Source organism: Priapulus caudatus, unplaced genomic scaffold, assembly GCF_000485595.1.
Source record: "Priapulus caudatus unplaced genomic scaffold, Priapulus_caudatus-5.0.1 Scaffold105, whole genome shotgun sequence".
Classification (NCBI taxonomy): Eukaryota; Metazoa; Priapulida; class Priapulimorpha; order Priapulimorphida; family Priapulidae; genus Priapulus; species Priapulus caudatus.
Window position 1 is genome coordinate 189,312 of NW_014577166.1, and position 13,418 is coordinate 202,729.

At 40.3% G+C, this 13,418-nt stretch overlaps 1 protein-coding gene and 1 long non-coding RNA gene across 2 annotated transcripts in view; one reads left to right on the forward strand and one right to left on the reverse strand.

Annotated features, from left to right (window-relative positions):
* The window catches only part of LOC106805195 (DENN domain-containing protein 3-like), a 26,392-nt gene extending 17,288 nt beyond the window's left edge, over window positions 1-9,104 (reverse strand). The window contains exons 1-9 of the mRNA XM_014806694.1: window positions 8,913-9,104; window positions 8,294-8,460; window positions 8,019-8,144; window positions 7,697-7,814; window positions 7,103-7,227; window positions 5,209-5,366; window positions 3,649-3,757; window positions 2,703-2,900; window positions 2,097-2,317 (exon numbers count right to left, since the gene is read on the reverse strand). Coding sequence (XP_014662180.1) covers window positions 2,097-2,317; window positions 2,703-2,900; window positions 3,649-3,757; window positions 5,209-5,366; window positions 7,103-7,227; window positions 7,697-7,814; window positions 8,019-8,144; window positions 8,294-8,389 — 1,151 coding nt within the window. The 5' untranslated portion in view covers window positions 8,390-8,460; window positions 8,913-9,104. The remainder of the gene's footprint in view (window positions 1-2,096; window positions 2,318-2,702; window positions 2,901-3,648; window positions 3,758-5,208; window positions 5,367-7,102; window positions 7,228-7,696; window positions 7,815-8,018; window positions 8,145-8,293; window positions 8,461-8,912) is intronic.
* Window positions 9,105-9,204: 100 nt separating this feature from the next.
* On the forward strand, window positions 9,205-13,193 carry LOC106805212. The gene is made up of 3 exons (XR_001393407.1): window positions 9,205-9,462; window positions 11,947-12,084; window positions 12,851-13,193. It is a non-coding gene; the product is annotated as an uncharacterized LOC106805212 (long non-coding RNA).
* The last annotated feature ends 225 nt before the right edge of the window (window positions 13,194-13,418 follow it).

Sequence of the window (13,418 nt, forward strand, 5' to 3'; positions counted from 1 at the left end):
CCCCTCATGGGAAAATTTCGCGCCGGCCACGAGAGCGTAGGTGGTCGCACGACGTTCCGTTGCAGCTGGCAGCGCGGGGTCCAGGGGTTTGCTGAAAAAACATGGCAGACGTTAAAAACGTCAGGCCAGGTCGCCGTAAAACGCGCAGTCGCAGTTTTTCGCCCAGAATTAGGCAATGTTAAAAGACCCCCGGGCTGCCTCCCCACGTGGAAGCGCGCTGTATCGACCACTTCGTAAAAAAGCTCTGTGTTATGAACAAACCTCTATACTCGGGCAGTAACGTGCTCATCGGTACGCCAAACAGCGAGGGCAGTCATCGCTGATTTGACAGGCATTTCTTTGAGGTTTCTTGTAGAGAGTCACTACGTTCTTAGCCGATAAGGCGCGCCTACGCCTGTTCAATAAAAAAGTGTAGGGGCCGTTTTGAGAATGCCTCCTGCCGTCCATACGGCGAAATCGTTTGGAGTTGCGGCCCAGTTTCGCGTAGTGCGTTCAAGAACCCTGTCTCAGATATCTTCTAAGTGACAAAAAGGGGCGGCGTATTCGCGTTAGGGTGCGCGGTTCGCCGGGACTGTGCCTGCGGCGCAAGAACCGTGGGCCGCAAGTCCGTCGAGCGGCATATGAGCGTAAGTGGTGTGTGGGAGAGAGTGGGGAGGCTCTAATAGAAAATGCAATTGCCTGCGAGAATGGCCGCATCGCAAGTGTCATCAAATATTCAAAGATGTGCATCAACTATCGTGCGGTAACCTCACTGCATTCGAGTTGCCCTGAGAAATGCCAAGATTATTCAGCGCAGGCGAGATTTCGCATGCAGCTGTGAGTTACACAGTTATCTGCATTGCAGGTTAGCCAGGGGCCAGATATTATGATAGAATATGCCGTATTCACCCTTATGCAAGTGCGCTAATGGCCTAACCACTGCGAGCATTCAGGGTTCATTTCAGTGTTGCTAATACAAGGGTGCTACTCAGGGTGCTAAATACAGATGCTTTAAATATTAATATGATTAAGGAGCGTAAACTTGTTCAAACACACCATTTGCCTTTGCAATGAACTGTGGCAACTGTAGCCTCACATCCACATGAGGCATAATACAGTTCAGTTCCATTGTTTAACAGTCAACAAATCCATTATTTAAGCCCCTCTTGAAGGGTCAAAGTTATCCGACATTACTCTTCGTATGTCACGGCCAGTAGCCTTTTATAGTCCTTTCAATAAAGCATAAAATGTAGTCACCGCTGAAACAAAAAGTATTTCAATGCGTCCTGTCAAGACCATGTCCTAATAAAATGTCTAACAATCTGCGCCGTGCCCATTGACCTTTGACCTGGTGACCTCAATTTCGGCACCAGTGATGGCTTTCCTACCGATGATTGCTATATCATCCACGTAGCACGATGCCTATGGTCGAGCCCGTTAGATGTGTGCCGTGCAATTCTGCGTTTTTCGCTCCTATAAGCCTTAAGTTAAGGAGGTGGAATGTTCCCCCTTCTTTTACACCTCTTGACCTTTGACCTTTGACCCCCAGCTTCGACATCCCAACTCGTTTTAGGATTACCCCCCCACGTCCCGAATATCGTAACCGTACGTCAAGCCGTTTAGATTTGTGCCCAACTGTTGACGGACGCACGGCCGGACGGACGCACTGACGCACGCTTATGCAATTCTACAAGCTGCATCCGACTATGTCAGATGAGCTAAAAATTGGACGAATAGTCGCAGGTTTTGAGGTTGGTGCTTCGAGCGTGAGATCATGGAATGAAGAAAAATATGCTCGACCGTGACTAAACCAAAATGCCACAGATGTTTACCGCGGTTTACCTGCAGTGATCAGTGAAATGCATTGACATGCGGAGACGCGCGCTGTATTTGTCCCCTAGCTGACGACAAAGTTGAAAATCTTTTACACTCACTCGCGTGCGCACCAACTTTGTGGCAAAGCTCATGTGTGTGCGCGTATCTTCGACAAGCGAGAGTTCACTGCACGCACGTGCCACCCTGCATGTAGCGGCTATGGGCTATGCAGGCATATAACATGCATATGGCTTTGCAGTTTTATAGATTACTACGTGCTTAGAGACTTCGTGTGCTGTTACGGAAAGCATGAGCTATGAAGTGTCGTACTTATGGAAAAATAATTTTTGCAGTGTGGTGAAATGAGCCGCACCACACGCACCTTTGATATCTTGCTGAGGCTAGATTTGTGACAGCCATACAGGTTCGTCCCTGGTGCTTCCAACAAATCGAGGAACGCTTTGGGCACTAAGGGCACGTACACAAACCGCCACACGAACGGATGGATGAGTGCTTGAAACCCCTGTAATCAAAACATTATTATTTATTATTAAATCTTTATTGCATGTAATTCAAATTAACAGCACTAACATAAAACATAACTAACTCAGCTGATGGTCCTACGCATGTCATCCGCTTCTACATCTCTCATCAACACTTCTCATTACGATTCGGTCATCCGCACAAACTGGACTTTTTATTCATAGGTAATTTTTATTAGACTTTTTTTGGACTCTTTATTTACAGGAAAACTGAACAAGAGAGCCTTTTCATAGTACATTGTATCAGGAGTGTAAAATATAGAGATATGCTACTCTATATTATACACTCCTGATAGTACGACACCAAAGCAACATATTATAATGCAACATGTTACATGTCCTATGAGCGCTTGAGCAAACACTTACCTCTATGACGGGCACAAGGAGAGCGATGTTCGAAGAAACGAACACCATGTTCCGCTGCATGAGCAGGCAGGTAATTATTCGAAGTACGTTGTCAAGCGAGAAGTAGTGGAATATGTGGTTGAGTGGAATATCCACAGGCAGCCGGCCACAGCTGGCCGGTGGTCTTACTATGAGATGTAGATCTCCCATCTGGAATGACTATCAGCAAAACCAAGCGATATAACAAGCTGTTAATGACAGAAAATTGTCAACTAGGCAATACTGTCACCAGCAGCAATTGAAATCCGCAGACAGAATAGAAACTGTTGAACGAGGTATTAATAGACAAATGCTTTCACGTGTTACAAGTTAAAATGGTTTATATGTTAGAAAATGAAGCTGTCACAATATAATAGCTCTTATACTGTTTAGTAATGCTTTGGTAACGTTTGGTTTAGTAATTTCTTTAGTAATAGTTAGAAATGCTGAACGTAAATATCTAGATTGAACATTCTACAGCAGATGGTAATGTTTAGCAGATGTTTTTTTCTCACTATAGATAGACACACTTGCCATGTGCACAGTATTCAGTATTTAAGCACAGTGTATGCACTAGGGTATGACCAATGTATTTTTGTAGTCCTGACCTACTTAACACACGTATGATCTATCTATACATACTAATGACTATTACTTTAAGCCCCCCTCCCCTGCCCAGCTGTATTGGGTAACACTCATTCCTATAGCTATGAAGTCAGTCATCAGCAGGGCTACAACCAACCAGCTAAATGACACAGGGGTGCAGCCTGCAAACATCCGGTCTTCTTTATGGTGGACAGGAACAAGGAACCCAACAAAACGCGAACGCAACCCAATGTTCTAATTTAGGCACAGACTATTTTTTCCTCATAAAAACTCGTCGCATATTTACACGAGTTCAGTCAGAGATCAACATGTGCATACTTACTACATGCAGCAGGCCATGTGGTGGCACTGGCACACGTGTCACAGTCAACGCAAACTCTTGAATTCTGGATTTGAACTTTGAAGGAAATTCCTTCAATCTAGCAACTAAACTGCAAGCATAACAATCTAAATTAAAAAGGGGTTACATAATAAAATACAGTATTACACTCTGAGATATATTCTGTGATCATTTTGATGTTTCATGAATAAAACATTACATACAATTCAGGGCTTGAAACTAACCTAAAATGTTCACTAGCCAGCAGGGCTAGTCACCTGTAAAATCTACTAACCCTTAAAAATATCTACCAGCCCTTGGTTTTCTGAATACACAGTTTTGCCATTTTCGGGGGGGGGGGTCTGGGTTTTGATTTTAGACGCTCTGAGATGCATTCTGCGAAATTCATTGACTTTGTGAAAATCTAGATTTAGTATAGATTCAGTATATACATCAGTACTATGTTATAAGAGCAGAATAATTATATTCTTTATAGTAATTAACGATTAGAACTATTAGTCAGTTTACTGAAATGTGAAAGTTCATGGTTAAGTTGAACCGTTTGTGACTATCTCTATTACAAGTACAGAGGTTGTTAGTAGTTAGTACAAGTACAGTATAGAGTTATAAGTTGAGTTATCCTGTTTGTGATAGTTTAAGATTTGTAGAGTTGTATTGCAATTATACTAGTTGACTGAATATAAGCCACATAGAAGCAAGCGTGTTATGCTAGTGTTAGGATGAACTTCATATTATAAAAAGCTTACAATACCAGTTACAGGAATGTAGGTTTAAAGGTATATATATGCGTGTTATTTTTATAACAGTACCTGACAAAACCATGACTACTATTCCACGTCAATTATAGACACAGAGACTGGATTGTATATTAGCCAGGGTGATTCCAACTGAGTATAAGTACATTTGAGTTTCTAATTTGCTTATTTAGCAAACATCAAATTGAAATCATCTTTTCGTTTGAAAAGGGGAGGGATTGTAGTGTTTAACCCTGAGATCAACTGAACCGTAAACTAACCGTTCCACGAACATAAACAGAAAGTAGCACTGAAACGTATTGCGTACATACACTGTGAGGGAATTAATGTGGTTTAATCCGGTAGTAAAGTCTACAGTATCCAATATGGCAGCGTTCAGCATCGTGACTGTTATGTTTAGGTTTTGCAATTTTATTATGTTTGCACATGCAAGTTTTATACTACTTATTACTAGTTTGGTCGGGTTAGTAGTTGCTGAAAAAGTACTAGTAATATGTTATCTGGTAGGCATTCCCACTCGCCAACAGGGCTGGTCAGCCCAGACATTCTGCTAGCCCTTACTGATTTCTACTAGCCTCGGGCGAGCGGGCGAGCGTTAGTTTCAAGCCCCGCAATTACAGAAATATTGTACAACAACAAACACATACTATTCTCAGTGACTTTCTACATTTTAATATTCAACAATGCAATTAATACCTGTTCTGTAGATATGTTTAAATCACTGTTATATTATTACAATTTTCAGCCTTTTGTGTTTATATACCTTCAGAATAAAATGAATGCTTACCATGACAAACAATCCTTCATAATCTCAAAGTTAGGGTACCGTGACACCACCACACAACAGGTAGGGACAAAACACCTTATTTGGCTTTCAATATCATCCGTCAGTTCTGAGGAAAACAATTCTGGTTCGAGTCTGTAGTGAGAGTTTTTTGTTCCAACCTGCAATTGACCAATAGCATGTTTTTACCTTGTGTTTTTTTTTCAAGAGTTCAAGTTCCTTGTATATTACTTTTAATATTTCTAAATAACAAGTGCCGCAGAGCGACAGCGCTCAACTGACGTGTACTGTAACCGGGTATTCTTCTGATAAACTCACTGGCAACCGAATCAAGTGCGCCCTCCCGCCACGCGATTGATAGGCTTGCTAATAACCGTAGTAACAAGTAAAAAATATAGACAAGTGTACAGCTTTAATGAACCTCGCTATATTAACGTTATCATGGATATGCATCACGCGCAGCGTAGCGTGGGTGGCGGGGGGCTCTAATAGGCAAAAGCATTCAGCTCTTGTTCAAACAGTCACAAAAACAATAAAAAAAAAAAAAAAAAAAAAAAAAAAAAAATAAAAAAAAATCCCATGTTTAGACGGCCTCTTTGAGGGTCAAAAGCCTTATCAGACACATACCTTTCACACCTCAGCGGAAAAGTAGATTCACGATCCTTCATAAAGTGATAAAAAGTTGTAGGCTCAGCGCTGAATAGCAAAAAAGTTTGCAGGACTCGTCGGCTTACATCCATCGTCCTCAGAAAACTTTCTGATATCTGGACCCATTTCCCCGACATGCCCTTTGACAAATGTACCTCCAATTTCGCGGCTGGTGATGGTTTCCCCCCCATCACACAGATCATAAAAAATAATAAGAAGCCGTAGTGACCTTAATTTGTGCCGCAAAGTTCTAGTATTCCTCCCGATACCTAAAGAGCGAATATATCAGGTCCACTTGACTTATGCCAATGGTATTGACCGAATGCTAGATAAGCTGCACCCTTGCGTCGGTTAATAAGTAACGTAACCTATACCCTAACGCGTATTAGTTTGTCCAATATCACTGCTGGTTTATCATTACAACAGCAAGACTATGAAATCAGTGTTGTTGATATCACCTACGTGCCAGTAAATCATCCAGAGTCAGAGCGATAATCCGCCAGATGACGTAAACCATGTGTGCTGGGCCGTATGTTGATAGGACGGCCCAGATGAAAATGAGATGTAGCGTTGTAACCACGGCCACACGGACTAAACAGGATAATAGAGTAAAACACACGTCACTAATAACGGACGCACATGACAGCCGCTGACAAAAAAATATCTTTATCAACGACTTGCCCCGTGTTTACCCGAATCGATCTGAATATAGCATTGCGTACGCGCCGCTAGCATGCAACCCGAAAAATGTCCCGCTGCACTATAACATCGTATCAGCACGCCAGCGTCTTGAAACTGCATGAAAACTCGTAAACAACTCAGTCAACTGAATTTCTTCATGACATGCGGATTTCATTAGACAATTCTAGTAAAACCAGCATGATAATTGACAAACCAATACGCGCTTGCTAAAAGTAAGTAACTTATAACTACCACAAGGTGCTCCAGTTACTCAGAGCATGGATCACATTGCATAATCAATGACCATTATTCCTTTTAAGGGAAAATATTCCCCCTCCATTGCGGACCACATACTTGACCTTTGACGCCTACCAAATTCGATCATATCCAGAGTCTTTTCCGCGATCCCCCCCCGACTTCCCGAAAATCAAGATCGTAGCGTCGCACGTATATATATATATGTGCCGTAACTGTTGACAGCACAGGACCGACGAACGACGACATTACATGCAATTCTACAAGCATGCATCAGATCGACAGCCCTCAGACCTGAGCTAAAAAGAAATACCTTTTCCGCAATAAAAGGTCGGTAGTATGTGATACAGGTAGCATATTTTCTATCGCCTGTAATGTGTGTCAGCACAAACGAATGTACCCTTGCTTCGTGAGGATGTTGTTTTATAAATGCACCATCTGTAAAATATCATTAAACAATTACACTTACAATAACATAAAGCTTTAACATTTTACAAACCATTTTAGGAAAGTTTTAGAACAACAACCATTTTGCAATATTTGTAATTATATCACCTGGAAATGCTTAAATGTAATTAGTCACACAATCATGTACTTTATTTACATGTAAAACATAATTGAAGTACTCTGTGAGGTAGACAAGATAAAATCATCTATGTAGGGTGGAAAATTGGCTATAAGAATGGGTTACAATTCGATGTCATCAGAAGCTTGCACACCATCAGGACAGCAGCTCTGATAACTACTCCATTTTAGACATATGAATATAGGGATACAAACCTCCATGGCCATATTTTCGTTCAATTTACCTATGGCTACTAGTAAACAGCCAACTACTACATCATCTTTCTAACACTGTAACACACGGCGCTATCTTCCTACTGAAGCCAGATAAGCATGGTATAACCTGGCAGACACAGAGCAGGAATATTGTAATCGTCCACAGATACTGGCTCCATGTCATCAGTTGCTACAACCTTGATGGTCGCCCTACGAGTTAGAGTGCTTCTCTTGTACTTCTTTACCTATTACCAGAAAAACCTTTTTATTATTCGTATGGATTTGACTAATAAAATGTGCCCTCAAAATTTTTATGATCCAATGCAATTCAAGCATAGTATATATTCACTCCTAGTAATATAAATACATATTGAAACTCAGCATATACGTGACTAGTAGTGGTATAACTTTCAGAAGGTAAACTTAATTTACACATATATAGAAATTACCCTGAGTTCAGCTGGCGGATAATTATAATCACGTGGCTCACTGCATGATGGATACTGTGCGCAGACGTCCGAGATAACTGCCAGCAGTTGAGAAGCATATTCGCAATGGAATATATCTTCTGTATCCTGTAGTAAAATTTATTATTTACTTAGCGTAAACTTCCATTCAAGCAATTTCGTTTGTGAAAACGAAAGTTAACATTGCCATTATTTGGTAGCTTTATTATTAGAAACATTTTCTAAAAATGCAATTATACTTGTAACGTAATATTTACCTCAGGCTGTGCAGTGAGAGGTTTCAGGCCTGTATCACTGTCTATACCAACTACAACCACTACGTCCGCAAGAGAATTATGCAGTTCATATGCCATCCTGCAGACTGACTAAATTATGGCTGCCAGTGTTAGCTAGTGTTGGTCTTTCTCAGCCTTTGAGATGAACGCTAAAAACAAATTTCGTTTGTCAGCGTATCACTTTACGGGTGCACTAGTCTACGCACCTGCTAGTGTCACTACTACGGATGTAGCAAGTAGTAGACAAAGTAGTAGTAAATTTTGTAACATCTGTAACTGTTTGCTATGAATTTTAAATATCCATGTACTATGTCTATGTACTTATAATTTTTTTATGTACTTAATTAATGCCATGATAATTTAAATGGGTAGGGTATGCCTGTATATACTATATACTATATAGTATGCATGTTTTAAAATTGTTATGTACTGTTTTAATTATTGGTCTACTTATGTTAGTTGGTCGGTCTTAAAAATAAAAGCTCACCAGAGCTTATGTTTCTCATGTTGTAAACATACCGAATTTAAATAAAGATTACTTGAACTTGAGTACAACTTTGAACTTACAACTTACAAAATACAAGAGCTAGTAAATATTTACCTTCCCGAAATACAAAAGTGCGGCGTGCATTAAATAGCACTAACTACCTTTAGTTTTACGTGTGATTCAACTATATAAATGCAATGTTATTAATCTTAATCATCACTTTTAAACCTGCATGTTCTCTGGGTGTTCTATGCGACATGCCATGGTTCTAATCCTAATGAACGTGTAAAAACTTGATTCATTAACTTTTGTCAAAAACCAGGTCCCACGATGGTAGTGCCATCTACAAACGCGTAGTAGTAATGTAATAACGCATTTATCCTGTGCATCAGCATTTCCGGTCGCCACGTCGTCTTTTGATTCCAACGTTTCTCTTGTGTTATAAATTGTAAAATGTCTGGGAACGTTTTAACCATTGTATCAAAGTTCTGCAATGAGTATGCAGAGACTACGTCGAAGAGATTAAAACTGATAGATGCATATCTGATGTACGTAATGCTCACCGGCATTATTCAGTTCGTGTATTGTTGCTGGGTTGGCACGTTTCCCTTCAATTCTTTCCTATCAGGATTCATTTCATGTGTTGCTTCATTCGTATTAGCAGGTACGTAACGCGCACATATAACTAAGTGAAACATGACGAATAAGTGAATACGATAGTTCTTCATTCTCCACTGTACATTGTTGTTCAATTTAAGCTACTTTAATTACAATGTCTGTAGCAAATATTTAATATAAAAAAGTACCGGTATAAGTTATAAATATAAGTATATAACTATATAACTTATATAGTTATAACGTATACTATAAGTATAAGCTACCATAACGTATAAGTACCGTATATTGTGCTCATACTCATAGGTCTAGGGATTACTCCCCAGGATTGAAATATTGGAAACAAGGGGGAGGGGGAGGCGGAGGGAGGGAACCTAGGGGGGTCCGGGGCCTTGTTGGTCGAATCACTGCAGCAAGAACAAGTCCGCACCTGCACTACAACACACAGCATCCTAATTGACTAGAGTATAACACATCTATATATAGTTTATATATATATCAGAGAGTAGATAATTAGGGAAGGAGTGTGCATCAATAAAACAAGGGAAATTACGTTCATTACTTAGCCTTAAAATACCTACGATTTATCGCGTAATCATCCACAACTTTGAGCTCAATATCGCTACCAGCTACATTCGCCTGCAATCGCTGCGAATCGTTTCCTCGTTTACACAAGCAATCCGGACGATACCCCCAGACTAAAACGTACGACACCGATCTATCCATCTTTGGCCATCAATCCAAGCCATTGCGCCTTCTATTAAACAAAGGCAGCTACCTAAACAGATTGCTAACTCGGCGGGCAATGTGCTCGGCGCGAGATTTGCAGCCCGATCACCTGCCTGACTGATTGGCCGTTCGCGTTCGCGTGCGTGACGGGCATGCCATGCGTATGTGCCCGATGGTGGCTGCTGTACGCGTATGCCTGTGTTAGCTGTGTACCGGGTCAAAGGTTATCTCGCCGATAGTGTTGATGCCTAATCTCCCAGCCGAGCCACATGCTCGCCGCCGCAGAGTTAGCAAAAACGCTGTTAGGTAGCTGCCTTTTGTCTTGAATAAGAGGCGGGAATAGGGCTTGGATTGATGGCAAAGAATGGGATAATCGTATGCGTACGTTTATAATCTGTTATCTCCGGATTGCCTTGTGATAAAACGAGGAAACGATTCTCGCACGATGCTAGGCGAATGTACTGTGTTACGATTTTGCAGCTCAAGTTGGATGAGTTTACGCGTATTAAAATCATAGGTATTTTCAGCGCTAGCTAATGACGAATTTTCCCTTGTTATTGATGTCACACTCCTTCCCTTATTATCTACTTCCTGATTAATATATATTAATACTATAACAAATTATAGCTACTTATAACACTATAAACTACTTATAATAAGCTATAGCTACTATAACAACTATACATACGTATAACAACGTATATATATGACGTTTATATATTAGTCAGATTACATGCGTGTGTGCGTGTAGCTGCAGGTGCGGACCTTGTTCTTGCTGCCAGTGTGGTCGAATGGGAATTCTTGCCGAGGTGGCCCTCCATTGCCAGTAGCAGCAGCGCCTCCAAAGCTGACTCACTCAGCCTGTTCCTCATGTAGCCATTCCGATTAAAAAAAAAAAAAAATCAGAGCGGAAATAATTTAACGTGGCGCAACGATTTTGAAACGGGGGGGGGGTCCCCCAAACGGGGGCGGGCGCACCTGTTTGCGCAACGTAGGGAGAAGCCTGGGTCTATATCCCCCAGGGTACTGCCGGAACGTACCCTGATAACTATCAGATATGGTTAGGGTTTTTGTTACCGTTAGGGAGTAGGGAGTAGGCGTAGGCGACTCCCTAGACTCGTTAGTGGAGTAGGCGAGGTACGGTCCGGCATATTAGATAGTACCAGGGTACGTTCCGGCAGTACCCAGGGGGACATAGACCCTCTCAGCGTAGTTGAGATAAAGATGGATCTTGTTACTATAGCCTGCGTACAGTTGCCGCAGGGCTATAGAATATTATATTAAGAATGCTAGGGACCAACTTATTCACGATTACTCGCAGTATGTGGTAGTGTGTAGCTATAAAACGTCTGTGTTAGGCAATTAATGCCTCTTATCCGAAGTGAATATGTCTTAAGTTATATCAGCTACTAAAATTTAACCTCTAACTATCGTTGAAATGGTCTGCTTGCAGTATTTCTTGTGAACGAACATTATTTACGAACTTCAAACGCCCATTTTTGGTGGCGCTGCAGCAGCGCCAGTCAGTGGGTTGGTCCCTAGTATTTGTAATAGAATGTTCTACAGCCCTGCGGCAACTGTACGCGGGCTATAGTACAAGAGCTACAGTGAATCCTGCAGTGGCACAGCACACATGCCAACAATGAACATGCCTACACTTACATGAACTTGATGAAGTCGAGCACTCGTGACTGCTTCACATTATTTCCATCTACGTAATTAACCTTGATTATATTCGATGATGTACATTTTGTGGGTGTAAGAATTATGTAATAATGAGTGCATTGTATATCTGTATTTTTAGTATGTTTGAGAGTACAAGTCAACCCACAGAATAAAAAGGAATTTCAAGGAATCAGCCCAGAGAGAGCATTTGCAGACTTCACCTTCGCTCACGTAGTATTGCACCTTGTCGTGATGAATTTCATTGGATGAACTATTAGTAAGTACTATGTTTACTAGTGATGTGAGTGGTCATCGATTTCGCTGTTGTGTGGTCCTTATCTTTCCCAATTGATTAATTTATCATGATATTTTAACAATTAATTTTATTCGACTACTGCCAACGTCTGTTAGAATAGTCGTAGAACCTTCCTGTTTACACATAGAATAATCCCACCGTTCGCTGTATGGATGAACTTTAGTACTTGTAAGCCTATCACTTCCACGTGTAACAATAAACATTGTCATATGTGCACAGAGGCAATTGATAGCTGGCATCATCAATTTAGATGTAAGTTAGTCACTTTGTCAAATGTTATTTAAACTGATCCTAATTTCTAAGCCTGTCATGGTAAAATCAATCGTTTCAATAGAAGTGAAGATCGATCTAGATTTTTGGACCAATTCTCGACACTAATCTATATTGACTAAGCCAATATTGCTAAAGTGCCTTCATAGATATACCCAAAAGTGTGCAAAAGTAAATCATTTTCATGAGTTCATTGTTTTAAGTATACGTGTATGAAATGCACTATCAATTGGAATAAGATGTCTAGGCACAGGTTTTATGTTGGGATATTATATCAGGTCATGTAGGCAGCTACTTGTTTTTATGGTCCCTTCTCAAGGCACAATTCAGTTGTTATTGAGTAGGGTTCAATTTTTTTTTCATGCATTGATAATGTTGGAATGCAGACTTAACAGTTAGTTTAATATGGAATTTTAATGAATAATTCAATAAGTGTGGATAATTTATTTATTTGTAGGTAGATACATGAATTATTCTCAATTTCATTCTATGGAACCTCGTGAATGGAAAAACAACAGAACAGAACAGCAGCCAGAACATTTCTTTTTTCATCCAGACTTGGGATTCACCAAATATCAAAACAATGGAACTAGAGTGTCTATGACTGTAGCAATAGGATTGTGATTCCTACTACTTTAGAATCAGTGTTGCAGTTGGATAATATATGCTTAAGATTGTAAATTTCTATAAAGCATTCCAGGATATAAATAAAAAATATTTCCTGTAGCATTGATGGATTTAATAAGAAACACACTTTTATATCATGACAATAAATAAATCTGTGCATGTATATTGTGTAATTTGTGTTTGCCAATGTATACTCCACTATGCACAATTTGACCTCATTCCTGTGACTTTTTCATATCCAACAACTACCTAAGTAAAGTTGTTTGAAATGCCTCATAAGACCAATATGCATTTGTAAAGATACACACGAGCATATCAATGGTAAATATGATTAGCATAGTGCACAGTCTTCTGTCATTGTGCAAAGCATGGAAACAAATTTCCACGGTCTCTTCCAC